This window comes from Sardina pilchardus, chromosome 17 (genome assembly GCF_963854185.1).
Source record: "Sardina pilchardus chromosome 17, fSarPil1.1, whole genome shotgun sequence".
Lineage (NCBI taxonomy): Eukaryota > Metazoa > Chordata > Actinopteri > Clupeiformes > Clupeidae > Sardina > Sardina pilchardus.
In genome coordinates, this window is record NC_085010.1 from 13,848,444 (window position 1) to 13,875,256 (window position 26,813).

General features: G+C 39.8%; 1 protein-coding gene and 3 gene segments (V, D, J or C); all 4 read right to left on the reverse strand.

Annotated features, from left to right (window-relative positions):
- LOC134061807 (Ig kappa chain V-III region MOPC 63-like) overlaps positions 1-26,813 on the reverse strand; it is a 98,828-nt gene that overhangs the window by 44,893 nt on the left and 27,122 nt on the right. Inside the window, 1 exon segment of the V gene segment in view lies at positions 8,269-8,290. Within this exon segment, the coding sequence occupies positions 8,269-8,290 (22 nt within the window).
- LOC134061808 (Ig kappa chain V-III region MOPC 63-like) overlaps positions 1-26,813 on the reverse strand; it is a 74,118-nt gene that overhangs the window by 40,979 nt on the left and 6,326 nt on the right.
- On the reverse strand, positions 10,123-10,815 carry LOC134061813 (Ig kappa chain V region K16-167-like). The segment is given in 2 exon segments: positions 10,123-10,613; positions 10,724-10,815. Coding segments are annotated over 2 exon segments (393 nt in total).
- On the reverse strand, positions 18,456-23,405 carry LOC134061806 (inner centromere protein-like). Of its 2 annotated transcripts, none has more exons than XM_062517609.1 (5): positions 23,173-23,405; positions 21,506-21,543; positions 20,691-21,323; positions 18,755-20,268; positions 18,456-18,653 (listed from the first exon to the last, which is right to left on the reverse strand). In XM_062517609.1, the coding sequence occupies exons 2-4, from the start codon at positions 21,533-21,535 to the stop codon at positions 19,474-19,476; spliced, it is 1,458 nt and encodes a 485-aa protein (XP_062373593.1). In that variant the 5' UTR covers positions 21,536-21,543; positions 23,173-23,405; the 3' UTR covers positions 18,456-18,653; positions 18,755-19,473. The 2 variants fall into 2 exon arrangements, with proteins under 2 accessions (XP_062373593.1, XP_062373591.1); XM_062517607.1 differs by lacking the exon at positions 23,173-23,405 and adding an exon at positions 22,708-22,811.

The window sequence follows — 26,813 nt, forward strand, 5'->3', positions numbered from 1 at the left end:
TGCACTTGTGAAATGTCTACCAATAAATACAAAAACGTGCGCTTTTTGGATGTGAATGATGAATATTAAATGGGCCCCGGGCCACTTTCTACTATAACAAATTGGGCCTCAAGGTTGAAAAGGTTAAGAACCCCTGGCCTAATACATACAGGAATACAATCATTCAATAGTAATTAATTTTATTGTGAATATTATAGCAAGTCTGATGTACCCTTGTTAGTTAGCATGTTAGTTATAATTTCCCTTGAATCTGTCACTGAATTTGACAGCAATGTTGTGAGGTACTTCCCAGGTAGTTAAGCACATTAATTATGACTGTCCTTGGATCCTCCCCCAGAATTACAGAAAACAATATTTTTCATCCTATCATTTTTTTAATGCTTTAAGAATAGACACCAAACGGGGTAAAGACAGCTGTCTTCTCTCTATCCTGGTCACTCATAGTCACTTGAAAGTAACCCATGTCAGGTCCAAAGTGGGGAACAGCTGTGCCTTGCCCAGTGCATGAAGCGCCTCCTCTATCCGTGGAAGTGGGTATGCATCTTTGCACATGACCATGTTCAGCTTTCTGTAGTCACAGCAAAAGCGCACACTCCCGTCTTTTTTTCGCACAATGACCACTGGCGATGCCCAGGGGCTGCTACTCTCTTTGCCCCACTATGTCCTGTACATGTCGCTTGAACTTTTGATCGGGTGGGTGTCACCAGTTTATATGTTATGTCATGTGTCACTGTAGTTGTGTAGCCATAGTCATTGTCGTGGCTTGAGAAGACATCCCCGTAGCTTTTCAACAGTGCACTAAGCTTTACATGCTGTGCCAAGATAAGCTCTCCTGCAGCTACCTGTACTGGAAGAGGCATACATTGGTGTCCATCTTCGGTAGCCTGAACACTGTTCAACATGCAATACCCCATCCATTTCATCAAACCCCACCACCTCTTTTGGACAGATCCTCTGTGACTTGGACACCACAGCTACCCTGGCCCTGGATATTAGTTTTATGGCCTTCTCACAGGTATTCATAACCCCGACAGGGACTTTTCCACCTGCTGCCTTTCCGAGTATGTTGGCAACCAGAAGCCCCTTCTGGATGCTGATCTTTGGAGTGCTTCCACCAGGAATGGCATTCCACTGTTGGAGGCACCAGCCTTCAATCACCTTCTTACTGTGTGGTGGGATGGTGATCACTTCTCTGCCAGCCACCTTGACAAACCCAATTTTGCCATCTGAATCCAAGAATTCCACCTCATTCTTGACCCTAGCCAACACACGACGGACACTTGCCTCTGGTGGAGCAGCCTTTTCATCCTCATTGCATCCACACCCAGCAGAGAGGTCACTAGATCTTTGATGATGTTCATCCCCATAATGCCAGGGAGCCCATTTTTACATCTTTACAACATCCAGATGGGTGTCTCTCAGTATGAAGATGCACCGCCACTAAAGAGTGGTTCCAAAACACTCAACATCTGCTTCAAGACAACCAAGGACCGGCATGTTCAGTCCATAGGCTCCACCCAATGGGTGGACTTTAGCTGTTCCTCCCCAAAGTGTTCTCTAAAGTGAGACTCTTTGATGGTGGTGACCTCAAACCCAGTGTCCCAAAGGCAGCTTGTCTTCACTCCAGAGATCATCCGGTCAACCGTCCAGCAGTGACCAAATGCATTTTGTTTCAGGAACTGGTCGACTTCAGTGTCAACACAGTCTGCCAGCCCACTCCTGATCATTGATTAACCAGGGGGCCTTGGTTCACTCTCTGGTGGAGTATTCTGTGCACTGTCTGCCTCTCCTGGAGCATGTCTTTGCCGGGTGACTTGGCCATGACTGTTGACTGGTGTGACCGGACTCTCCACATGTGTAGCATATGTACTGCCCTTCCTGGTCTCTTAATGGCTCTCTCTTTGGGTCACGAGGTGGTCGTCTGCTTCAGGGATCCATTGCAAAGGTGATGAGCAGTGTGCAAATAAAAATTCGACTTTCAGTGGAGGATACTGATGACAGCGAGGGAGAAATGTCTGATTGAATGAATGTTCTTTGGAGGAGACATTTGATGTTTGTGATGTGTACAAGGCCAGCCTGGCAACATGTTCTTGATATAGTTGCTTTCAAAAATCTGTGATAAAGTACTACTTTGTTGTCTATTTGATTAATTGGTGAGGGTTGATACAATTTGTTGCTCAGCCTACCATTTCAGAGGTGTGACCGTACCAGATTTTACAGTTATTATGTTCTCTGGAGGGATAATTTTTAGCATTTTTTAAATTGACATCATTGATTTGTGTTTGAGAAGAGCTTTCATTTGATACCATACATGATGGGTTTTATACAGTAATGTGAGTCTAGTTCTTTTTTTATGGTCAACAAAAGGGGGCGTGGCAGATTATGTCATTAAAAACTATTTTTTTTTCATCTTTTTGATGGTCAAAGCTGATTCCTGCATGAGAAGAGCTTTAATTTGATACCATACATGATGGGTTTATATGTTAATGTATATTTAGACGACTTTCTATGATAAAAAAGGGGTGTGGCAGATGATGTCATTTTAAGGAAAATGCTCAAGGGTGCCGGAGCGGCACCCGTCAGATTCTGAGTCTACACCCCCTAAACTATCAGATTATGCAAAAAAATTGCATTAGTACCTTATGTCACACCTATCCTGGGGTTCTACCTGACTATTATAATTTATCAGTTCCGAATGGCGGCCATATTGGAATTTTCTTTACTGTCGCTAGTTACACTACTTGATTTCTCATGTTGCAGTAAGCTAAACGATTTCATCTCTTACGTGACTTGTTGTTCTTGCACGTAACTGTGTAACCGTCAGACTTGTAAAGAAGTTGGTAAATGTCTTTACGTTTAGAAACGTAATCAAGCAAAGCCTACAATATGTCAGCAGGCCTACTCAAACCGCAGTCGCAGGCTTAGGACTAGGTAAGTAAAACATCTCTTCTCTATATCTCTACTATTTTCATTTTAAAAACTGTATTTAAAGCGAATACCTGTTTCCAAAATGTATTTATAGAGTCTGTACATGTGGTCCCTAGCTTGGTTTGCCCGAAAATTAAGTGGAAATATCCTTTAGAAGTGTTTACTTTAGGCGCTAGTTAGCAACAGCTGAATGAACTGGCATGGTAAATTTATACCTGACGATCTCTTTCAAATAATTTAAATAAAAACCGGACCTCATGGTTAGTATTTATAGAGTCTGTACATGTGGTCCCTAGCCTGGTTTGTCTGAGAATTAAGTAGAAATATCCTTTAGAAGTGGTTGTACTCTAGGCGCTAGTTAGCATGTAGCCTAACAGCATCTGAATGAATTAACTGGCCACTACTGTATGGTGCATTTATACCTGACGATCTCTTTCAAGTCATTTAAATAAAAAAATGATATCATGGTTAATATTTGCAGAGTCTGTACATGTGGTCCCTTGCTTGGTTTGTCTGAAAATTAAGTGGAAATATCCTTTAGAAGTGTTTGTACTTTAGGCGCTAGTTAGCATGCGCCAGGTGTCATACCATTGCAGTAATCATCTCACTAAACCAATCTGTTCAACAGAGTTTGCCAGTCAGATCACAACACCTTTGCCAGCACCACCACCCAGCAAGCTTCATCAACTCCAGCCATGCCGGTAAATACAGTGCCTATTGACAGCCTACACACCCCTGTTCAAATGCCAGTAGCTTTGTTCATTGTTAAATCCTGTTCTTAAATGTGTTATTGTGTTTTGGAAAGGTATTGCATTACATTACTCTTCACCTTTTGCTTTTGTAGTAGAAAACATGTTGATGGTAGTGAAAAGGTAGTAAATTCAGCTCAATTTTGCTATTTTTGGAGGAAACACCACCAAAGATGCTGTTTAAGAGGATGCTGGGCCGGGCTTTGAGGAGGTCCCTGACGCTCCAAATTAATTAGACTGGTGCAGCAGGAAAGGTGGCTTTTAAGTCCTTACATCTGAAGAGTGTGTTGCATAATATCATTATTAAAAATAATTTTAATAAATTGTTTAAGCATGTACAATAAATAAAGCATGTAAATGAGCATGTAAAATAAATAAACAAAAGCATGTAAAATAAATAAATAAACGAAATGTATTGAACCTAATACTATGTGTGGTGAGTCTGTGTGATAGTTGCTGAGGATAAATGTTTTTTATATTGGATTATTAAATTACAGAATACATTTATAGGTTTCTCATCAGCAGGCACTGTCTTCACCTTAGTAAATTTGGTAACTTTGGTAAGCCCTGTAAATAATTGTAAATTGCTCTGATTGAGGGTAAATGGAAAGTGTTCTAATGTATTATTGCTATTTTAGTACATCATTTTCATTATTATGGCCATAAATAAGGCCAATTAGAAGCTGGTGGGTAGTAAGCGGCAAAAGGGTGGCCCTTTATCTGGAGCCGCCTCTGAGCCGCCGGTGGACCGCCAGAGAACTGATGTAATGAGCAAAACTCCAGCGGGCCACTGGTGGGTACCCGCGTTGGACCGCCAACTCTGCCGCTGGTTTGTAACAGTAATTTTAGCATTGCCCATGGTGGATTAAATGATTGCAAAATATTTATTGAGGTGAGTTTAACAAGTGTAATTTCATTGGCATATAATTCAGGCCTAAAGTAGATGGCTAAATGGCTACAATAGAAGGATACACGAAAAGCCCAAACTACCAAAATCTTCATATTTTATTACCACAGTTTCTATCTATAGGCCTCTCTTATTTGGGATACTGACTAGACATTATTGAACAAACAGAGGCTATTCATCTGTATTTCAGTATCTCAGTAGGTTAAAGTATTTTTAGATACCTCCCTGAAATTACTTTTTGCAGGTTGTGATGTCTTCTATATATTGTTGACGTTACTGTCAAAATGGCGTAACTGTTAAATTCCAATAGTGAGTAGGCTATTGGCAAAACCGATTTCCATTTTTATGTTGAGCCGGCAGTTCACACACACACATATCAACAGATTCACATGCACAGATAAACACACTTCCACGGATTCCACACACACACACACACGCGCACGCACACATGCACATTCACACACACACAGACAGACACACACACATCTTTATACAAGCAAACTCACACATGCACACTCTCATATACACATGAGCTGCAAGAGTAGGAGATATATAAGTATATTGCACAAATCGGAGATACAGGAAAGTTGACAAGCGTAATTCGTTTTGGAGAGAATGTGCAGAACTGAGCGGCGGGCATATTGTGTACCGCTATGCGGTGCATCTAGTTTTTAACACCATTAGGCCATTTTTTTTTTAAAGTAAATGTTAAAATCAATGATCCAGGCAGCACATTCCCATCTCCCTATTTAACAGTCTACTGCTTACTGACTAGAATGGCACCGGGTCAAAGGTCATCGATTAATCTGCGTTATCTTTTTAATGAGTTATTTTTTCTCAAATTAATGAATCTAAATTAATCAGTTATTTTGACAACCCTAATAGTAAACAAAGGACTGTTTTTAGAAGAACAATTTCAGGACTAACAGTGAAGTAAAGCTTCAGTACAAAATTGCAGAACAAATGCTTGAACAGATGTTTTTAATAACATAAATACATTCATGTGTCACACTTGAGTAAGTCAGTGTTTAGATAAATACATTCAGGTGTCACTTCTTTTGACTCCCTTCGTATGTTTGAGAATAGGACATGTTGGACTATATTAAAATGAACTAAGAAAAGCCAGAAGCTTTGACAAGTTGTAACCTCAGACTGAATAAAAACGAATAACAAAATATATGAAAATAATGAAATAAGAATTCAATGATTGAATTGAATGAACAGAACTAAGCAACAGACAATATAAAAAGCTCATTAGATATCAGATAGACACAAAACACAAAATGTGTCTTTCTCTATGTTTCACTGCTAAATATCTTTGCCAAATTATTATAACACTCGATACTTGCATGCTTTTCCATTCTTCTGCAAGAAAAATACCAATTTGAAAGTGTTCATTGATCACTGCTAAAATAAGTCTGTATGGTAATGCTCACTAACACACAAGAAAAGGCCACTACACTTTTGTAACACACATCTCTGTGAATGACAATGTATTGGCGCACAAAGGTTAACAGCTGAACCATCAAAATACAATGAATGGGAATAATCAGAAATGCAACAAGGTCATACAAATAACAAAGTGTTACACATGCTCTACTGTGCTGTAAATGGGCCCAGAGTCCTTATATTGGTTCCCTCTCCCCACCTGTGCTCTCGCTGCTCTGTCAGTAGCTTCCCCCTGGACTGGTCACTGCTCAGCTGTCCATAATAATGCCTGAGCAGAACTCTTTCTAGTGTCCAGGAACTTGCTGAGGATACGTGTGTGCAGCCCACTCTCACTGCTCATATGAACAGCTCACCATCTGCAGAGACTCAAAGCTGCAGCCGTGCACTCCTGTGTAGTCTGGCACAAGGAGGTTTTTGTACGGCTCTGTATCACTGTGTGAACACCCACACACTGTTAGGGTTGTGAAGACTCTTACAGTAGTAATTTCCTGCATCTTCAGTCTGGACTCCACTGATGGTCAGAGTGAAGTCTGTGCTTGATCCACTCCCTTGAAATCTAGATGGAATTCCAGAGTAACGCTGGTTTACATAATTAATCAAAAGTTTTGGAGCTCCTCCAGGCTTCTGTTGATACCAAAACAGTCCTTCATCTCCATCACTATATATGTGCACAGCACTGCTGACTTTACAGGACAGAATGGCCGTGTCCCCCTCAGAAGCAGCTTTCACCGCTGGAATCTGAGTCAGAGTGTACTGACCTCTGGATCCTGTGAATTAGATTTAAATGTTATTCTTATTTTATGACATATACACCTGCATAGACAAAGTAGTTTTCTTATTTGAATGAAGCATCAAAAATTGCCTACAAAGAAAACATTTTAAGAAACACAAGAAGCTTTGATACATACCATGTAGACAGAGGAGCACTGTCAGGATTATTGTGATGAAGGTCATTGCTACAAAATACCACAACTGTTCTCATTCACAAGATGTTCAGGTGGTTGAGGATATTTAAATATCATCCTGAGCACTGATGCATGTAGGCTGTGCTGCCAATGCAAATTGTTCTCATGCAAATACTCACCAAAAACAGCTAACAGATCAGACGCACATATTGGAATATGTACCTCGTATACGTCTCACAGTGAGATTTTATGCTGATTCATGGACATGGAAATACACCTCCACCATGATCCCCTTGACAGTATATAGATCCTGACATCTCAGCTTATAGCCTACTGGACTTACAGTAAGGTGAGTTTGATATGATCCAGCAGCCATTTGGTGTGGAGTCTTGTGGGATAACAAATCTACTTCATCTGTTATTGTTTCTTCTTTTCAAAACATATAATCTAAAATAGTCTTGGACTTTACTGTTCTAGTAGTTGTCGAAGCCATTTCTGTAACGTTTGTTTGTTGTCTACACAAACTGTATTGAAAATATTATATTTTTGTTTATGATGTTTCTGTACAATTTTCTGTTTAGTTTCATATGGCCATGAACTCAAATGAAAAAAGGTTGCATTTTGCATATAAACGTGTTTTTTATTGTTGCACAACACGTTTATATGCAAAGTGCGACCTTTTTTCCTTTTCTTAGTAAACATATAAGTTTGGTCTAGCACTCTCAAAAACAAACCAAGAGACTGAGTGAAGCCTGCTCCTACCATACAAACATGAACTCAAATCACCATGATGATCCAGTCAAAATAAACAAACTGGTTTTGATTTCATTAATTGAATTTCTGACACAGTGACAAACTACTCTGGATGATATTGAAGGAAGGGAATGCACATTTGTCTTCATTTGAAAGTTACTCGTATCATATAAAAGTCTGTGAATCCTGGTGCTCTGTGAACACTGAAAGTCATTGATTCTCTGGGCATGATGCTAATTTGAAGGAAGATGTCAGTGCTTCATGAGCATGTAAGAGTGACAGTCTTTAGTCAAAAAATAATATGTAGGGTTTTTTTTTATGTGTCTAAACTGCAAAACTAAATTCATATCTAAATTCATTGATTCAAATTCAATCAGGGGATTAAAAAAAATAATTGTGTTTATTTTTCTGTCATAATAAATAGTTTGACAATTGGAGGTGCTGACAACACAAGACATGTAATGTACTGCTCTACTAAACACCCCCTTCACACCTGCTCAGAGTCTCAGCAGTAGCAGTGCAGTCATGTGTACTCTCACACAGGGAGGTTTTTGTACGGCTCTGTATCACTGTGTGAACACCCGCACACTGTTGGGGTAATGGAAACTCTGACAGTAGTAATCTCCTGCATCTTCAGTCTGGACTCCACTGATGGTCAGAGTCAAAATGAATTTAATTTGATGAACCACCCTTATGGTTTTGTTAAAATGCTATTTCTAATCAATAGAACCATGACACTGTCTTTAAAAAAATGTAAAAAATATATTTAGAAGGTTAATGTAAAGAATATTTAATTTTGATGTTTAAAAACTCATTTTTATAGCAAATGTTGTTGCGTTTCGGTAGTGACACATTTTGGGAGAGAGAAAAAGTTTCAAAACTGTATAAAAACACGATAGGAAATTAAAGTGTCCAATCAGTAGAATAGTGTTCCTTAGATGTTCTACTATGTTTATGACTACAAAACTTGCAGGAAAAAACACATTTTTCTCAAGAAGTTTTGAAGTGTGAATTTGCACCAATTCTGTAGAATGGCCCATATATGTGCACAGCACTGCTGACTTTACAGGACAGAATGGCCGTGTCCCCCTCAGAAGCAGCTTTCACCGCTGGAATCTGAGTCAGAGTGTACTGACCTCTGGATCCTGTGAATTAGATTTAAATGTTATTCTTATTTTATGACATATACACCTGCATAGACAAAGTAGTTTTCTTATTTGAATGAAGCATCAACAATTGCCTACAAAGAAAACATTTTAAGAAACACAAGAAGCTTTGATACCATGTAGACAGAGGAGCATTGTCAGGATAAAGGTTATGAAGGTCATCGCTACAAAATACCACAACTGTTCTCATTCACAAGATGTTCACGTGGTTGAGGATATTTAAATATCATCCTGAGCACTGAGGCATGTAGGCTGTGCTGCCAATGCAAATTGTTCTCATGCAAATACTCACCAAAAACAGCTAACGGATCAGACGCACATATTGGAATATGTACCTCGTACGTCTCACAGTGAGATTTTATGCTGATTCATGGACATGGAAATACACCTCCACCATGATCCCCTTGACAGTATTTAGATCCTGACATCTCAGCTTATAGCCTACTGGACTTACAGTAAGGTGAGTTTGATATGATCCAGCAGCCATTTGGTGTGGAGTCTTGTGGGATAACAAATCTACTTCATCTGTTATTGTTTCTTCTTTTCAAAACATATATTCTAAAATAGTCTTGGACTTTACTGTTCTAGTAGTTGTCGAAGCCATTTCTGTAACGTTTGTTTGTTGTCTACACAAACTGTATTGAAAATATTATATTTTTGTTTATGATGTTTCTGTACAATTTTCTGTTTAGTTTCATATGGCCATGAACTCAAATGAAAAAAGGTTGCATTTTGCATATAAACGTGTTTTTTATTGTTGCACAACACGTTTATATGCAAAGTGCGACCTTTTTTCCTTTTCTTAGTAAACATATAAGTTTGGTCTAGCACTCTCAAAAACAAACCAAGAGACTGAGTGAAGCCTGCTCCTACCATACAAACATGAACTCAAATCACCATGATGATCCAGTCAAAATAAACAAACTGGTTTTGATTTCATTAATTGAATTTCTGACACAGTGACAAACTACTCTGGATGATATTGAAGGAAGGGAATGCACATTTGTCTTCATTTGAAAGTTACTCGTATCATATAAAAGTCTGTGAATCCTGGTGCTCTGTGAACACTGAAAGTCATTGATTCTCTGGGCATGATGCTAATTTGAAGGAAGATGTCAGTGCTTCATGAGCATGTAAGAGTGACAGTCTTTAGTCAAAAAATAATATGTAGGGTTTTTTTTTATGTGTCTAAACTGCAAAACTAAATTCATATCTAAATTCATTGATTCAAATTCAATCAGGGGATTAAAAAAAATAATTGTGTTTATTTTTCTGTCATAATAAATAGTTTGACAATTGGAGGTGCTGACAACACAAGACATGTAATGTACTGCTCTACTAAACACCCCCTTCACACCTGCTCAGAGTCTCAGCAGTAGCAGTGCAGTCATGTGTACTCTCACACAGGGAGGTTTTTGTACGGCTCTGTATCACTGTGTGAACACCCGCACACTGTTGGGGTAATGGAAACTCTGACAGTAGTAATCTCCTGCATCTTCAGTCTGGACTCCACTGATGGTCAGAGTGAAAGCACTTCCAGATCCACTGCCACTGAATCGAGATGGAGTGCCTGACTGGCGATTGCTAACACGGTAAATCAGGAGTTTAGGAGGCTCTCCAGATACCTGATGGTACCAGTGCAATCTGTTGTTGCTATAAACATTACTGCTGACTTTACAGCTCAGGGAGACTGTTTGTCCAAGAACAGCAGGTAATACTGATGGAGTCTGAGTCACTGTGTACTGCCCTCTGCATTCTGAAGACAAAAGCAAAACAAAAACATACATTAATAATAACTCTGTAGAGTGTCTTTAAAAATGCAAGCTTGCTCTTTTCAGTCATGACTATTATTAACAGCAGCCTTACCTTGGATGAACATAGATGTCCAGAGTAAGATTACTTTAAACAACATGTTCATTTTGGATCTCATCATCAAGAATGACCTGAACCGAGTTGTCTGAGAACCCTAGAGCAGGTCACACTAGAAAAACCCTCTGAGTACACTGACACTTTCAATTTATGCAAAGTGCCCTTCCAGGCAAATACTGCTACTGGACAAATCCGGTGTAGACGGATGATAAGGGTTCTGGCATTCCAGTGACGTTCATTTTCCTGCCTCCTATCACCATTAAGAGGCTGAATTTCAACTAAAAGCTGAAATGCTGAAATGACTTGCAGGAAAATAAACATGTTCAGACTATGACTATGTATATAACGAGAAATATTTCAAAATGTTAAACTCATGTCAGTATTTTTGAAAGGTGATTGTTCACATGAAGTTTTTAGGTTTCTTTAATCTCTGACAGGCTGGACATTTGGAATCTAAAGTATTTTTAGAGAACCACCCAAGCTGATCCATGCAAATGTTAGTGGCACCCACAGACTTCTTTGTGTCACCTGAATTTAAAACGATTCTCACTAAATAGATCATAATGTATGCAGACATAGAGCAATTGGTTTTTTTTTATTTATTTTTTTATTTCATTCTGGTTTGGTATACACACAATTATAATAATTAATTAAGGTTTTAATTTAATTAAGGGGATTATTATTGTATTCAATTTTTAAAAAGTGGATACATCAAATTATAAAATGGAGAGATCCGGTCCTTGATTAAGATTGGTTGAATCGTGTTTGATGGTGTTGCATATTTTCTTGACACCAAGGCTGGGACTCACTCTGCTTGTTTTGTGCCTATCAACACCCCTCACCCCTTTCAAATGATAATTTATTCAGTATGCTTTCAAATTTTAATGCTTGTGATGTTGGGACGCTGCATGTTTTTGCCAGGGATATTACATCCTTTTCATACCTGGTGATTTCATGCGATAATGTGTTCCGTCCCACCAACCAATGCTTTGATGTAATTTCCTTATCAACTCTGTGAATTCATTTGGTGTGTTTCACTCAGGATGGAGGTCACCTTAAACGTTTGTACGGCACTTCAACATAACAGCATGTAGCTTGATGACACATTAAACAAGTCCTGAGAGGATTACCCGACTACTTTTATTTTGTTTTGTTTTTTTCCATGAATTAGAACCACTATGTCCTCTCCTGCAGTAGTGTCTTCTTTTGAAAGTTACTCATATCACATAAAAGTCTGTGAATCCTGGTGCTGTGTGAATACTGAAAGTCATTGATTCTCTGGGATTGATGCTAATTTGAAGGAAGATGTCAGTGCTTCATGAGTATGTAAGAGTGACAGTCTTTAGTCAAAAATAATATGTATCAGGGTTTTTTTTATGTGTTTAAACTGCTAAACTAAATTCATATCTAAATTCATTGATTCAAATTCAATCAGGGGATTAAAAAAAAAGAAATGTTAACCTATTTCTGTCATAATAAATAGTTTGACAATTGGAGGTGCTGACAACACAAGACATGTGATGTACTACTCTACTAAACACCCCCTTCACACCTGCTCAGAGTCTCAGCAGGAGCAGTGCAGTCATGTGTACTCTCACAGAGGGAGGTTTTTGTACGGCTCTGTATCACTGTGTGAACACCCACACACTGTTGGGGTAGTGAAGACTCTGACAGTAGTAATCTCCTGCATCTTCAGTCTGGACTCCACTGATGGTCAGAGTGAAAGCACTTCCAGATCCACTGCCACTGAATCTAGATGGAGTGCCTGACTGGAGAGTGCTAACACGGTAAATCAGGAGTTTAGGAGGCTCTCCAGATACCTGATGGTACCAGCTCAGAAAGTCATTGTTATACACATTACTGCTGACTTTACAGTTCAGGGAGACTGTTTGTCCAAGAACAGCAGGTAATACTAATGGAGTCTGAGTCACTGTGTACTGCCCTCTGCATTCTGAAGACAAAACAGAACAAAAACACACACATTAATAATAACTCTGTAGAGTGTCTTTAAAAATGCAAGCTTGCTCTTTTCAGTCATGAATATTATTAACAGCTGTGCATCTTACCTTGGATGTAGATAAGTGTCCAGAGCAATATCACTTTAGACAACATGTTCATTTTGGACCTCGTCATCAAGAACGACCTAAACCAAGCTGTCTGAGAACCCAACAGCAGGTCACACTAAAAACCTTCTGAGTACACAGACACTTTTAATTTGTGCAAAGTACCCTTCTATGCAAATGCTGCTCCTCCTGGACAAATCAGGTGTGTAGATGGATGATCAGGGTTCTGACATTCCAGTGACATCATTTTCCTGCCTCTGTCTGCCTCCTCTCACCACTGAGATGCTGAATTTCAACTAAAGTCTGAAACATTTGGCATTATTTTCAGAAATCCAGGAGCATGTTTTGATTGTCTAGATGTACTAAAAAAGTTTTGAAATATTAAATGCATGCCAGAATGTTTGAAAAGTGATTGTTCACGTTGTGTTTAAAGTCCTATATTCTCTGGAGGGTGGCTGAACACTATAGCGTCAACTTGATATTACCAACAATTCTACTTTTACAACTTCATCTATAAGAAATACAAATTAGAGTGCAGACAATAAGCATGTTTGGCTTGGTAACTGACCGTGGTCCTGACAAGCCTACAGTGGACATTGCTGTGATTGGTGATATCTGTTGCCCCCTACTGGTAAGATGAGTTTCGTTTCATTGAAAAGGAGGAAAATTGGGAGGAGGTGGGATGTTTTGGAATGCCATAACACATGATACTGTCAATCATCCCTATGAGCTCCTCCTGAACTTTGTGTATAAAACATCTTTTAACATCACAGTGTCCCTCCATGCTGGAGCAGATTTGAGTGCCAGTGAGAAAATACCACAGCGCTCTCTCTCTCTCTCTCTCTCTGTGTTTATTATTTATTCTGTTGTCCACAAATAAATATAGTAAATAGGGCTGTCAATCGATTAAAAATGATAATCTAATTAATTACACACTGTGATTAATTAATCTAAATGAATTGCATTTAAAGTTTTTGCCGTTGAAAGCTATTTAAAATATTTCAATTCAAATGCATCATTGAATGCTGAGGACATAAATTCAAAAGTGCCTCGGGAAGAAGGGTTTTTTAAAACATACAAGGCATTTCAGGCCACATTTATAACTTAGGGGACACAATGAAAATAAATGAACACTCCCCTCAACACTCCCCTTATTTTTAACACCATTAGGCCATTTTTTTTAAAGTAAATGTTCCAATCAATGATCCAGGCAGCACATTCTCATCTCCCTATTTAACAGTCTAATGGATACTGACTAGAATGGCACCGGGTCTAATCAGTTATTTTTTCTGAAATTAATGAATCTAAATTAATCAGTTATTTTGACAGCCCTAATAGTAAACAAAGGACTGATTTTAGAACAACAATTTCAGGACTAACAGTGAAGTAAAGCTTCAGTACAAAATGTAATAGTGCTTCAACAGATGTTTTTAATAACATAAATACATTCATGTGTCACATGTGAGTAAGTCAGTGTTTAGATAAATACAATCAGGTGTCACTTCTGTTGACTCCCTTCTTATGTTTGAGAATAGGACATGTTGGACTATATTAAAATAAACTAAGAAAAGCCAGAAGCTTTGACAAGTTGTAACCTCAGACTGAATAAAAACTAATAACAAAATGTATGAAAATAATGAAATAAGAATTCAATGATTGAATTGAATGAACAGAACTAAGCAACAGACAATATAAAAAGCTCATTAGATATCAGATAGACACAAAACACAAAATGTGTTTCAAAAGTCTTTCTCTATGTCTCACTGCTACATATCTTTGCCAATTTATTATTAACACTCGATACTTGCATGCTTTTCCATTCTTCTGCAAGAAAAATACCAATTTGAAAGTGTTCATTGATCACTGCTAAAATAAGTATATGGTAATGCTCACTAACACACAAGAAAAGGCCACAACACTTTTGTAACACACGTCTCTGTGAATGACAATGTATTGGCGCACAAAGGTTAACAGCTGACCCATCAAAATACAATGAATGGGAATAATCAGAAATGCAACAAGGTCATACAAATAACAAAGTGTTACACATGCTCTACTGTGCTGTAAATGGGCTCAGAGTCCTTATATTGGTTCCCTCTCCCCACCTGTGCTCTCGCTGCTCTGTCAGTAGTTTCCACCTGGACTGGTCACTGCTCGGCCGTCCATAATAATGCCTGAGCAGAACTCTTTCTAGTGTCCAGGAACTTGCTGAGGATACGTGTGTGCAGCCCATTCTCACTGCTCATATGAACAGCACACCATCTGCAGAGACTCAAAGCTGCAGCAGTGCACTCATGTGTAGTCTGGCACAAGGAGGTTTTTGTACGGCTCTGTATCACTGTGTGAACACACCACCACTGTGGTAACTCTTACAGTAGTAATCTCCTGCATCTTCAGTCTGGACTCCACTGATGGTCAGAGTGAAGTCTGTGCTTGATCCACTCCCTTGAAATCTAGATGGAGTACCAGTATGTGGTGTGCTTGCAAATTTAATCAAAAGTTTAGGAGCTCCTCCGGGTTTCTGTTGATACCAGTAAAGGTAGTGTCCATAACTACCATGCCAGTACACAGCACTGCTGACTTTACAGGTCAGAATGGCTGTGTCCCCCACAGATGCAGCTTTCACCGCTGGAGTCTGAGTCACAGTGTACTGACCTCTGGATCCTGTGGAGGAAATTTAAACTTGGTTCTTATCTTATGACACATACACCCGCAGATCAAGTAGTTTTATTATCTGAATGAATCTTCAAAAACTGCTTTTCAAAGAAAGTGTTATTTTAAGATGCACAACAAAATGTGATACGTACCATGTAGACAGAGGAGCATTGTCAGGATAAAGGTTATGAAGGTCATTGCTACAAAATACCACAACGGTTCTCATTCACAAGATGTTCAGGTGGTTGAGGATCTTTAAATATCATCCTGAGCACTGATGCATGTAGGCTGTGCAGCCAATGCAAAGTGTCCTCATGCAAATACTCACCAAAAACAGCTAACGGATCAGACACACACTGAAAACATCACTAATACTGGCTAGTAATGTGTTCTCATCATCATTTATTTCAGGCCTGTTTGGGGGAGGGGAGGGGGGCAGACACGTGTACAGTAGTACATCAACAAAGTGCATGTTAATGACTAGTTATGCTGATTCATAGACCTGGAAATACACCTCCACCATGATCCCCTTGACAGTATGTTGATTCTGAGATGTCAGAGACATACAGTATGGTGATCCAGCAGCCATTGGGTTGTGTGTAGTCATGGGGGATAACAAAGGATAACTACTTCTATTATTATTTCTTTTCTTTTCAAAACACATAGTCTAAGTACATTTTTTGACTTTACTGTTTGAATAGGCGTTAAAGACTTTTCTATTACAGGGGAGTTATGTGGTATGAGAAATCTATTTAATCTGTTGTTGCCTTTCCTTTCTCTTCAAAACAAGTTAAAAGTTATAGACAAGTTAAAGTTATAGTCTTGGACTGTTGTAGCAGGTGTATTTATATAACAATTGTTTGTTGTCTACACAAGATATTCTGGAAATATTATATTACATTTAAATAAGTATTTATTTTGTTGTTGTTTCTGTACAATGCTCTGTTTAGGTTGATATAAAAATTATTTTGAAATATATGGTCAAGATGAACAAGCTGGTTTTGATTTCATAATGTCAATCGATGACACAGTGACAAAAATACACTGAATAATAAATAAATATCAAATGTATATAATAGCAGGGAATGATATACATTCTTATCAAGCCAGGAGTTTAAATCCTGTTCTCCTAGCTCCTGCAACAGGCCCATGTAACAGCAGTCATGTGTACTCTGAGTCAGGGAGGTGTTTGTGCTGCTTCTGTTTTTACAGCCTCTGTGTGCCACTGTGTCCCCTCCTGCAGTCATATTTCATATTTCATTTAAAACTCACTGATAGTCAAAGGAAAGTCTCCATGTCCAGTTTCAGACTCAAGACTTGCCCACATCTATACATTTTTAAAAACATTGGTATACATTGCTTTATTATGATCAATATCGATAATATATGTTGAAGACACAAGAATTTCAAAGTAAAGTAAAATTACTACATCTTTATGTACATACATATATTTGAAAAAAATAAACCACATATGCATTTAACCTTATAAATATCTTGGTAATGACAAATGGCAAATGTATTACTAAACCCCCCCTCACACCTGCTGAGAGTCTGTGCTGCAGCAGTGCAGTCATGTGTACTCTCACAGAGGGAGGTTTTTGTACGGCTCTGTATCACTGTGTGAACACATAACCGCTTGGGATATGGACACTCTGACAGTAGTAATCTCCTGCATCTTCAGTCCGGACTCCACTGATGGTCAGAGTGAAAGTACTTCCAGATCCACTGCCACTGAATCGAGATGGAGTGCCTGACTGGAGACGGTAAGTATAGTAAATCAGGAGTTTAGGAGGCTCTCCAGATACCTGATGGTACCAGTGCAGATAGTTGTTGTTATAAACATTACTGCTGACTTTACAGTTCAGGGAGACTGTTTGTCCAGGAGCAGCAGGTAATACTGATGGAGTCTGAGTCACTGTGTACTGCCCCCTGCATTCTGAAGACAAAACAGAACAAAAACACACACATTAATAATAACTCTGTAGAGTGTCTTTAAGAATGCAAGCTTGCTCTTTTCAGTCATGAATATTATTAACAGCTGTGCATCTTACCTTGGATAAGTGTCCAGAGCAATATCACTTTAAACAATATGTTCATTTTGGACCTCATCAAGAATGACCTAAACCAAGCTGTCTGAGAACCCAAGAGCTAGTCGCACTAGAAAAACCTTCTGAGTACACCGACACTTTCAATTTATGCAAAATACCCTTCTATGCAAATATTGCTCCCGGACAAATCAGGTGTAGAAGCATCATCAGGGTTCTGACATTCCAGTGACTTCATTTCCCTGCCTCCTTTCAACACTGAGATGAATTTTATCTACAGCTGTTATAAGAAGGTCTGGAAAAAAAAAAACGGATTTTTTTCAGAAACCAAGGAACTTGTTTTTCAGAGACTGCATGCATGACGAAAGTGGAAAAGTAGTTGGTAGAAGGGTAGTTGTTCATGCTGTGCTTAGAGTTTTATGTTCTTTGGAGGGTGACTGAACATTTGGAATCTATTTTCAGAGAACCACTCAAGCTGATCCATGCAAATGTTAGTGGCACCAATAAACGTTTTAGTGTCACCTGGATCTAGAACTAGACTTACTAAATACAGAGCACTTAAATCATTTTTATCATATATGCAACATTCTTTGTAATTCAAGCCCTTTAACCAGTGACTGCTGTTGTGCTCACGGCTAAAATACTGTGAACTGTTGTACCATCTTCATGAAGTTGGCTTTTAAAAGTTTTGATGGGCCGATAGTTCAAGCACTACACCTTTTTGGCTTGGTAACAGGCTGTGATCCTGGCATGCCCATAGCAGATAATGCTGAGATAAGCGATCTGCTGACACCCCTGAAGAGATCACCTGACCTCTCACCTCTTTTGGAATTTTCTTACCACTATGAGCGGGAACTTCATTGTTTCCAGAATTTTGCAATTTCATAAGAATTCAAATTAGAGTGCTGATAATGGTAGCTGCTGTGGTGATCCTGGCATACTGAAAAAGAAAAAAAGGAACGTTCAAAGTTTTTGAATAGTTTTCTTTTATTAGGATTATGCTGTCCTCATGCCCCAAAAAGCAAGCCATAGGCGACGGTGGCAAGGAAAAACTCCCAGCTGGAAGCTGGAAGAAACCTCAGGAGGACCCGGGCTTTTGGGGGAACCCATCCTCCTTGGGCTGGTGCTGGGACAGCTGATGGATGAAGCGATGCTCGAGAGGAGCTGAAACAGGAAGAGTCTGATTCATAACTAGATTCACAGCACCATGTCATAAGATAAACACTCAGTCACATTCACTCCGTCTTCATCTTGACACTTGCTACCTTTTAGTGTAGAGAGTTCCCGCTGGGGATGAGAGATCTGGCTCCACAGCAATCTCTCCCTGGCGGCCATGTTGTATGATACTCATGTTTGTGTGGTCGGGACACATGCCGAGTGAACCTACACGGAGAGAATGCAAATTACCTTTAAAAGTTAGTCTACTTTGTGTGTTTTGTTTTTCAGACAGAAGCCAATCCAATAGCAGCCATGTTGGTCACAGTCTGGCAATGTGAATGATTCTGGTGTTGTCGGTAATGATGTTGTCCTAGGTGATATAAATGTTATATTCCCTGTTCAGATGGCTGGTTCTGATGACACATAAAAGTAGTATAGGCCCTCCTGCATCTAGCTTACCTTGGTGACAGTGTACCAACACTTCTCATACAAACCACATTGAAGGAGCTGTGATGACAGCAGTTCTTGTCTGTTGGATGGCAGCCATTACTGTGAAGATGCCCTCTCTCCTCCCCCTGGAAACTCCCTTGTGATGCTCCTCTTCGCTTCTTTTTCACACCACTTAGCAGGAGAGCAGGGTTTTTTTTACTATTATTGTTTTTTTTTTTTTTTTTTTTGTGGCAGCTGCTCAGCTTTTTTGCGACTTCTTCTCCTTCCTCTATTTCCTTTCCAAAGAGCCCCCCGTTTCCTTTTCCCAATGCTGCCAGTACAGATCTTCCCTTATTTGCAGCGTCATCCCTGCGTCTGCCTTCTAGGGCGAAGACAGTCACAGCGGATTATGGCTTCTTATCCAGGAGCACATTCTGTCATATCTGCTCATTCTGTCAGTTGTTCTCCTGTTCTTTTTGGCCAGACTCTCTTCAACTTCACACTGTTTCTTTAACTTCTTTTCTTCCTCCTTCTGCAGTTGTTCCTTCCTTTTCTCTTCCACACGTGCTCTCGCCATCGCTGCCTTTTTCTCTTCTTTCTCCTGCGCAAGCCTCTCCTTACGTTTTTTCTCCTCTTCCCTTTGTAACTTCTTCTGCTGGACTTTTTCTTCCTTTGCTTTTTCCCGACTTTTTTTCTCGAGAGCCCTCTGCCTCTGTTCCTCCCTCTTTTCTTCCTCTTTGAGGTCCTTTTTGTACTTGTACAAGCATTCTCTCAGGTCGGCTTTCTCTTGTCTCAGCTTTCGTTTGAGCCTCTTCCAGTCCTTGTACATGGCCTCGTTTTGCCTTCTCAGCTCTTCCTTTATCCATCTTTTCAGGTCTGGCTTTAGGAACTTCTTTCTTTCTCTGAAGATTCTCCACTTCACTCCCAGCTGTTCTTTGTGTTCCTTGTACATCGCCTTTCTATTAATCTTCTGCTCTCTCACCAACTCCACTTTCCTCTCAGTGGCCAGTACCAAATTCTTTAAATACGTGAGGCGCTGGTCGTCCATGTTCCCAGTGATGTGGGATGGTTTGGGAGCAGTGAGACTGCTGGTGTCTGGTGGAGGTAGTTTGTCCATGGCTATGTCTTCCTCATCATCACAGCTGCTGTCCTCACTGTCACTCTCCTCCCCTTCACTCTCGGCAATCACTGCCTGAAAAACAAACAAAACGTTTAAAAACATGATTGTGTCTCAATTTATAACTCTTCATGATTATGGTTTGGGATTTGGGACCTCTTAACTTGAAAGGGGTCAAGTCTGCAGGTACTGATAGGAGTCTATGGCTAACCATATAGTGGACCGTTTGCCCTAAAACGTTCACTATATACAGTATATACAGTATATATATATATATATATTATATACTATATATAGTGAAAGTTTATATTTTTTGCTCGTCAGGAAGAAGTCAAAACATCTTGATTAATACGTTGTCCATGCATCTATTTTTTAAATATAGCTTACCCTGGTTGGTATCTTGTTATTGCTTTACAAATGAATTTAAACTGAGTGAGCAGTCCAGCCAAAGTTGGCATGCTAAAGAACAAAATCAAAACTCATCAACTTGAACTCACTCTGGCTGGTGGTGACTGTGTCCTTCTGGCCGCAGGTTTAAGAGTGGCCGCACAATTTGGGGTGGTGGCTGTTTCAATATGACGAAGAGGAGCCTTTGATGTGCGCTTCGAACCACTGGACAGAGGTTGAGCGGCGACATCTTTTCCTTTGTTCTTCATCTTGGAGTTTTCTTCACAGCTGCGTGACGTGCGCTCTGAGCCTTGTAACAGGCGAGCAGCAGCATCGGCCTTCTCCTCGTCCCTCTCCTTCACCCCAGGAGCAGACGCAGTTGGAGTGGGACGGGGAGACGTCTGAGGCCCAGTGGAGAGCAGTGAGGGATGGGCAGCGCTGGATGCCCTGTGATGACATGGCACAACAGGGAACGGGATGATCACCGGGCATGGGTTTGAGCAGTGGGCTGATGACGGTCCAGGGAATATCTGCCCAAGGTGTAGCTGGAGCGGAACTCCTGCTTGGCATCCACATGGCACATGTTGTGCATTGGTGCCAGGAGCCTCCACGGCAAAAGCCAACCTGGACTGCGTAGGGGGAGCGGGACGAGGTTGAGGTGCCGTTGTAGGGCACAGCTCCCATACTGGCTCAAGAATGGAACCAGAGGAAGATGTGGATGCACTGTCGTCATCTGTTCTGATCTGTTTCAGACAGACAGAAATGAAAATCAGATTTATATGTGACAGTGCTGTCAATAAGTGTTATGGAAAAGCAAAAATATGTCAGGCTGCATGAATTTCCATGGAATTAGCAACAACAGTAGCCTTATTCTATCTAGAATATTCAGAGGGAATCATCAAGGCCATATATAGACATGACTTACGGGCTCTGGATGGACTCGTGTGCGAGTCATCTTAAGATCTGAGGAGGAGAAGAAGTGAAAATAGTTACAGGTAGTTCCAGAAATATTCAGAGGGAGAAAGAAAGAGAGGGAGGTTGAATTGAAATAGGCAGGCGCTTGTATTTATGTATTAGCCTATGTGAATTCATCAAACAAAGAAACAAACAAAAGTAATTTGTGCGTTACTACGTTAAACAAAATTCTCAGTGCATGCATCGTCCAAATTATGTTAAACTTACCAGATTGCCTATTGCTGTTGTCTGTTGTGACTTTAAATCAAATACAATCAGCAATACATTTCTGTGATCTCATGTCACAGTTGCGGGGTAAAATGAGCTTATAAAGGAGCCTAGTTTTAAAAGCAAGCTTCTGATATTGGTGCCTTGTGACATCATAATGACACCATGGTAACCTGTGTCATAGGATTCTAACAAGACATGCAAAACTGCTTCCCTGCTCCCTACAATGTCTGTAAAGGGCAGAGATCACCCAGACCACCTGCAAGCAGCAGATTTGCTATTGTTTGCTAGTTCAGCAGCAGAACGGTTGGCACATGAGCTGAACATAGAACTTGGTTCAACTTTCAGAGCATGACACAAGGGTCATCAATGTCAGTTTGATGTGTCCTAGAAACATTTCAGGCTTTCTGATCCATAAAACCAGTAAAGTTCTTCATATGAGTGGGACATATCTTTCAATTGAGTTTAACATCAATTCGCAACAAGATAGAACTTTGTTTACTGTTTTTTTTTTTTTTTTTGGTGACATGGACATAACACGCCAGGCCCTGATTTAAGGCACAAAGGCCAATGACTCTCACAAAGCAAAATTGTCATCCATCAGCTCTAACAATTAAATGGTAATTGGGAGCATTGCACTGGCTCAGCAGTGTTTGGTCTTAGGTCTTAATGGTGTTAAATTAGCCAATTGATTTTTTCCTTGTTATTAAATTAGCATTAGTTAGAGTAAAGACTTTGCACAGTCCATCATTCAACTAAGGGCCCAAAGCAATCTCTAATAATCGGCCATTTAAGAGAAAACAGCAAAGGCCATGCCTAAAGTTAATCACTTTTGTTGAAGAAGGCAGGGTCTTAAATTAAGTTACAAAGTCTCAGCAGACCAGACCACATTCACCAGCGATACCAAAAGACAAATAACCCATATAATAGTATTATAAAACTTACCAAATATCACTGATGCTGTAGTTTTCAAAAGGTCTTTGTGAATAATAGATGTGCTCTACTGTATCCTACTCAGTGTTTGTTGTGGTGAAGTGATCAAGGTTCTGCATCACACAGTGCTGGATGATTATGACATCATAATAACAAGAAAGGGAGTTGGCTACATTGGTGTGTGATGGTGTGTTCAAGTGTTGAATGAAATGTCATGTCCAATTTGAATGTATTTTTTAATCACTAGAAACATATTTTGTATGCTCACTGAAACTCATGATTTAAAGATCACTCCCCGGCTTTAACACACAATACTCTGAATGACGTGTATGGGTGGACAAAGGTAAACAGAGTCATCAAAATATTCAGAATGAATAATCAGAAATGCAACAAGGTCATAAAAATGGCAAAGTACTACACAAGCTCTACTGTACTGCAAATGGGCCCAGAGTCCTTATATTGGTTCCTTCTCCCCACCTGTGGCTCTCGCTGCTCTGTTGGTAGCAGGCCTTCAGCCTCTTCCCCCTGGACTGGTCACTGCTCGGCCGTCCATAATAATGCCTGAGCAGAACTCTTTCTTGTGTCCAGGAACTTGCTGAGGATACATGTGTGCAGCCCACTCTCACTGCTCATATGAACAGCACACCATCTGCAGAGACTCAAAGCTGCAGCAGTGCACTCATGCGTAGTCTGGCACAAGGAGGTTTTTGTACGACTCTGTATCACTGTGTGAACACCCACACACTGCCAGTGTGATGGGCACTCTGACAGTAGTAATCTCCTGCATCTTCTGTCTGGACTCCACTGATGGTTAGAGTGAAAGCACTTCTAGATCCACTGCCACTGAATCTAGATGGAGTGCCTGACTGGAGAGTGCTAACACGGTAAATCAGGAGTTTAGGAGGTTTTCCAGATACCCGATGGTACCAGTTCAGAAAGTCATTGTTATACACATTACTGCTGACTTTACAGTTCAGGGAGACTGTTTGTCCAGGAGCAGCAGGTAATACTGGAGTCTGAGTCACTGTGTACTGCCCGCTGCATTCTGAAGACAAAACGAAACAAAAATACACACATTCATAATAACTCTGTAGATTGTCTTCAAAAATGCAAGCTCGGTCTTGTCATGAATATTTTTAACAGCTGTGCATCTTACCTTGGATGTAGATAAGTGTCCAGAGCAATATTACTTTAAACAACATGTTTATTTTAGACCTCATCATCAAGAACGACCTAAACCAAGCTGTCTGAGAACCCAACAGCAGGTCACACTAAAAACCTTCTGAGTACACAGACACTTTTAATTTGTGCAAAGTACCCTTCTATGCAAATGCTGCTCCTCCTGGACCAATCAGGTGTAGATGGATGATCAGGGTTCTGACATTCCAGTGACATCATTTTCCTGCCTCTGTCTGCCTCCTCTCACCACTGAGATGCTGAATTTCAACTAAAGTCTGAAACATTTGGCATTATTTTCAGAAATCCAGGAGCATGTTTTGATTGTCTAAATGTACTTAAAAAGTTTTGAAATATTAAATCCATGCCAGTATGTTTGAAAAGTGATTGTTCACGTTGTGTTTAAAGTCCTATATTCTCTGGAGGGTGGCTGAACATTTTAAATATAGTCAGAGATTCACCCAAGCTTACATCTGCAATTTGGCACCCACAGACTTTGAAGTGTCACTTCATTTTAGACAATAATTTTATTTCCTTCTTATTTGTTTATGCTGCTTTACCATACATGTAACATACTCTAGATTGATTCAGTTTTTTTATCCAGTGAGTGTTTTTGTGCTTACATGTAAACTACTGAGAACAGTTGCACCATCTTCATAAAGTTGAGCTTAGTTTGTTTTTAAACGTTTTAACTAAAACATATGATGGGCTGCTCATGGTCTATCTGGGTAGTGAAAAATATAATACAACAGATGTTAAAATGTGTCACTATAGCATCAACTTGATATTACCAACAATTCTAATTTTACAACTTCATCTATAAGAAATACAAATTAGAGTGCAGACAATAAGCATGTTTGGCTTGGTAACTGACCGTGGTCCTGACATGCCTACAGTGGACATTGCTGTGATTGGTGATATCTGTTGCCCCCTACTGGTAAGATGAGTTTCATTTCAGTGAAAAGGAGGAAAATTGGGAGGAGGTGGGATGTTTTGGAACGCCATAACACATGATGCTGTCAATCATCCCTATGAGATCCTCCTGAACTTTGTGTATAAAACATCTTTTAACATCACAGTGTCCCTCCATGCTGAGGCATATTTGAGTGCCAGTGAGTCAGTGTTTATTCTGTTGTCCACAAATAAATATAGTAAATAGGGCTGTCAATCGATCAAAGATTATAATCTAATTAATTACACACTGTGATTAATTAATCTAAATGAACCGCATATACTTTTTTGCTGTGAAAGCTATTTCAAATATTTCCATTCAAATGCATCATTGAATGCTGAGGAAATAAATTCAAAAGTGCCTCGGGAAGAAGGGGTTTTTTTTTAAAACAAGGCATTTCAGGCCACATTTATAACCTAGGGGACACAATGAAAATAAATGAACACTCCCCTCAACACTCTCCCTATTTTTAACATCAAACTAATAACAAAATATATGAAAATAATGAAATAAGAATTCAATGATTGAATTGAATGAATAGAACTAAGCAACAGACAATAGCCTATAAAAAGCCCATTAGATATCAGATAGACACAAAACACATGTGTTTCAAACGTCTTTCTCTATGTTTCACTGCTAAATATCTTTGCCAATGTATTACAACACTCAATACTTGCATGCTTTTCCATTCTTCTGCAAGAAAAATACCAATTTGAAAGTGTTCATTGATCACTGCTAAAATAAGTCTGTATGGTAATGCTCACTAACACACAAGAAAAGGCCACTACACTTTTGTAACACACATCTCTGTGAATGACAATGTATTGGCGCACAAAGGTTAACAGCTGACCCATCAAAATACAATGAATGGGAATAATCAGAAATGCAACAAGGTCATACAAATAACAAAGTGCTACACATGCTCTACTGTGCTGTAAATGGGCCCAGAGTCCTTATATTGGTTCCTTCTCCCCACCTGTGCCCTCGCTGCTCAGTCAGTAGCTTTCCCCTGGACTGGTCACTGCTCGGCTGTCCATAATAATGCCTGAGCAGAACTCTTTCTAGTGTCCAGGAACTTGCTGAGAATATGTGTGTGCAGCCCACTCTTACTGCTCATATGAACAGCACACCATCTGCAGAGACTCAAAGCTGCAGCAGTGCACTCATGTGTAGTCTGGCACAAGGAGGTTTTTGTACGGCTCTGTATCACTGTGTGAACACATACACACTGTTGGGGTAGTGGTAACTCTGACAGTAGTAATCTCCTGCATCTGCAGTCTGGACTCCACTGATGGTCAGAGTGAAGACTGTGCTTGATCCACTCCCTTTGAATCTAGATGGAGTACCAGAATGTGGTTGGTTTGCCAATTTAATCAAAAGTTTAGGAACTCCACTAGGCTTCTGTTGATACCAGTGAAGGTAGTTTCTTCCTAAGATATCGCTGTACACTGCACTGCTGACTTTACAGGTCAGAATGGCCGTGTCCCCCACAGACGCAACTTTCAGCGCTGGAGTCTGAGTCACAGTGTACTGACCTCTGGATCCTGTGGAGGAAATTCAAACTTGGCTCTTATGACCTACAATATACACCTTTTTTTATGAAATTGTTTTCTCATCTAAATGAAGCATCAAGAACTGCAATAAAAGAAATCATAAGAAACACAAGATAAGATACGTACCATGTAGACAGAGGAGCATTGTCAGGATTAAGGTGATGAAGGTCATTGCTAAAAAATACCACAACTGTTCTCATTCACAAGATGTTCAGGTGGTTGAGGTTCTTTAAATATCATCCACTGATGCATGTAGGCTGTGCTGCCTATGCAAATACTCACTAGCAACAGCTAACAGATGAGACGCATATTGAAAACATCACTAATGATGGCTGGTAATGTGTTATCATCATTTTTCAGACTTGTTTGAAGTGTGTGTGTGGGGGGGGGGGGGGGGGGTATCGTCAACAATAGTGCAATCAAGTCTTAGTGAGATT

What these genes read in the sequence shown, in the direction of transcription:
- LOC134061806 (XM_062517609.1), bottom strand. Translation starts at nt 21,535, where the DNA reads ATGACTCGCACACGAGTCCATCCAGAGCCC. An exon ending in CACGAGTCCATCCAGAGCCC is followed by an intron (nt 21,324 to 21,505) that starts GTAAGTCATGTC and finishes TGTCTGAAACAG; the next exon opens with ATCAGAACAGATGACGACAG. An exon ending in CACAGTCACCACCAGCCAGA is followed by an intron (nt 20,269 to 20,690) that starts GTGAGTTCAAGT and finishes TTTGTTTTTCAG; the next exon opens with GCAGTGATTGCCGAGAGTGA.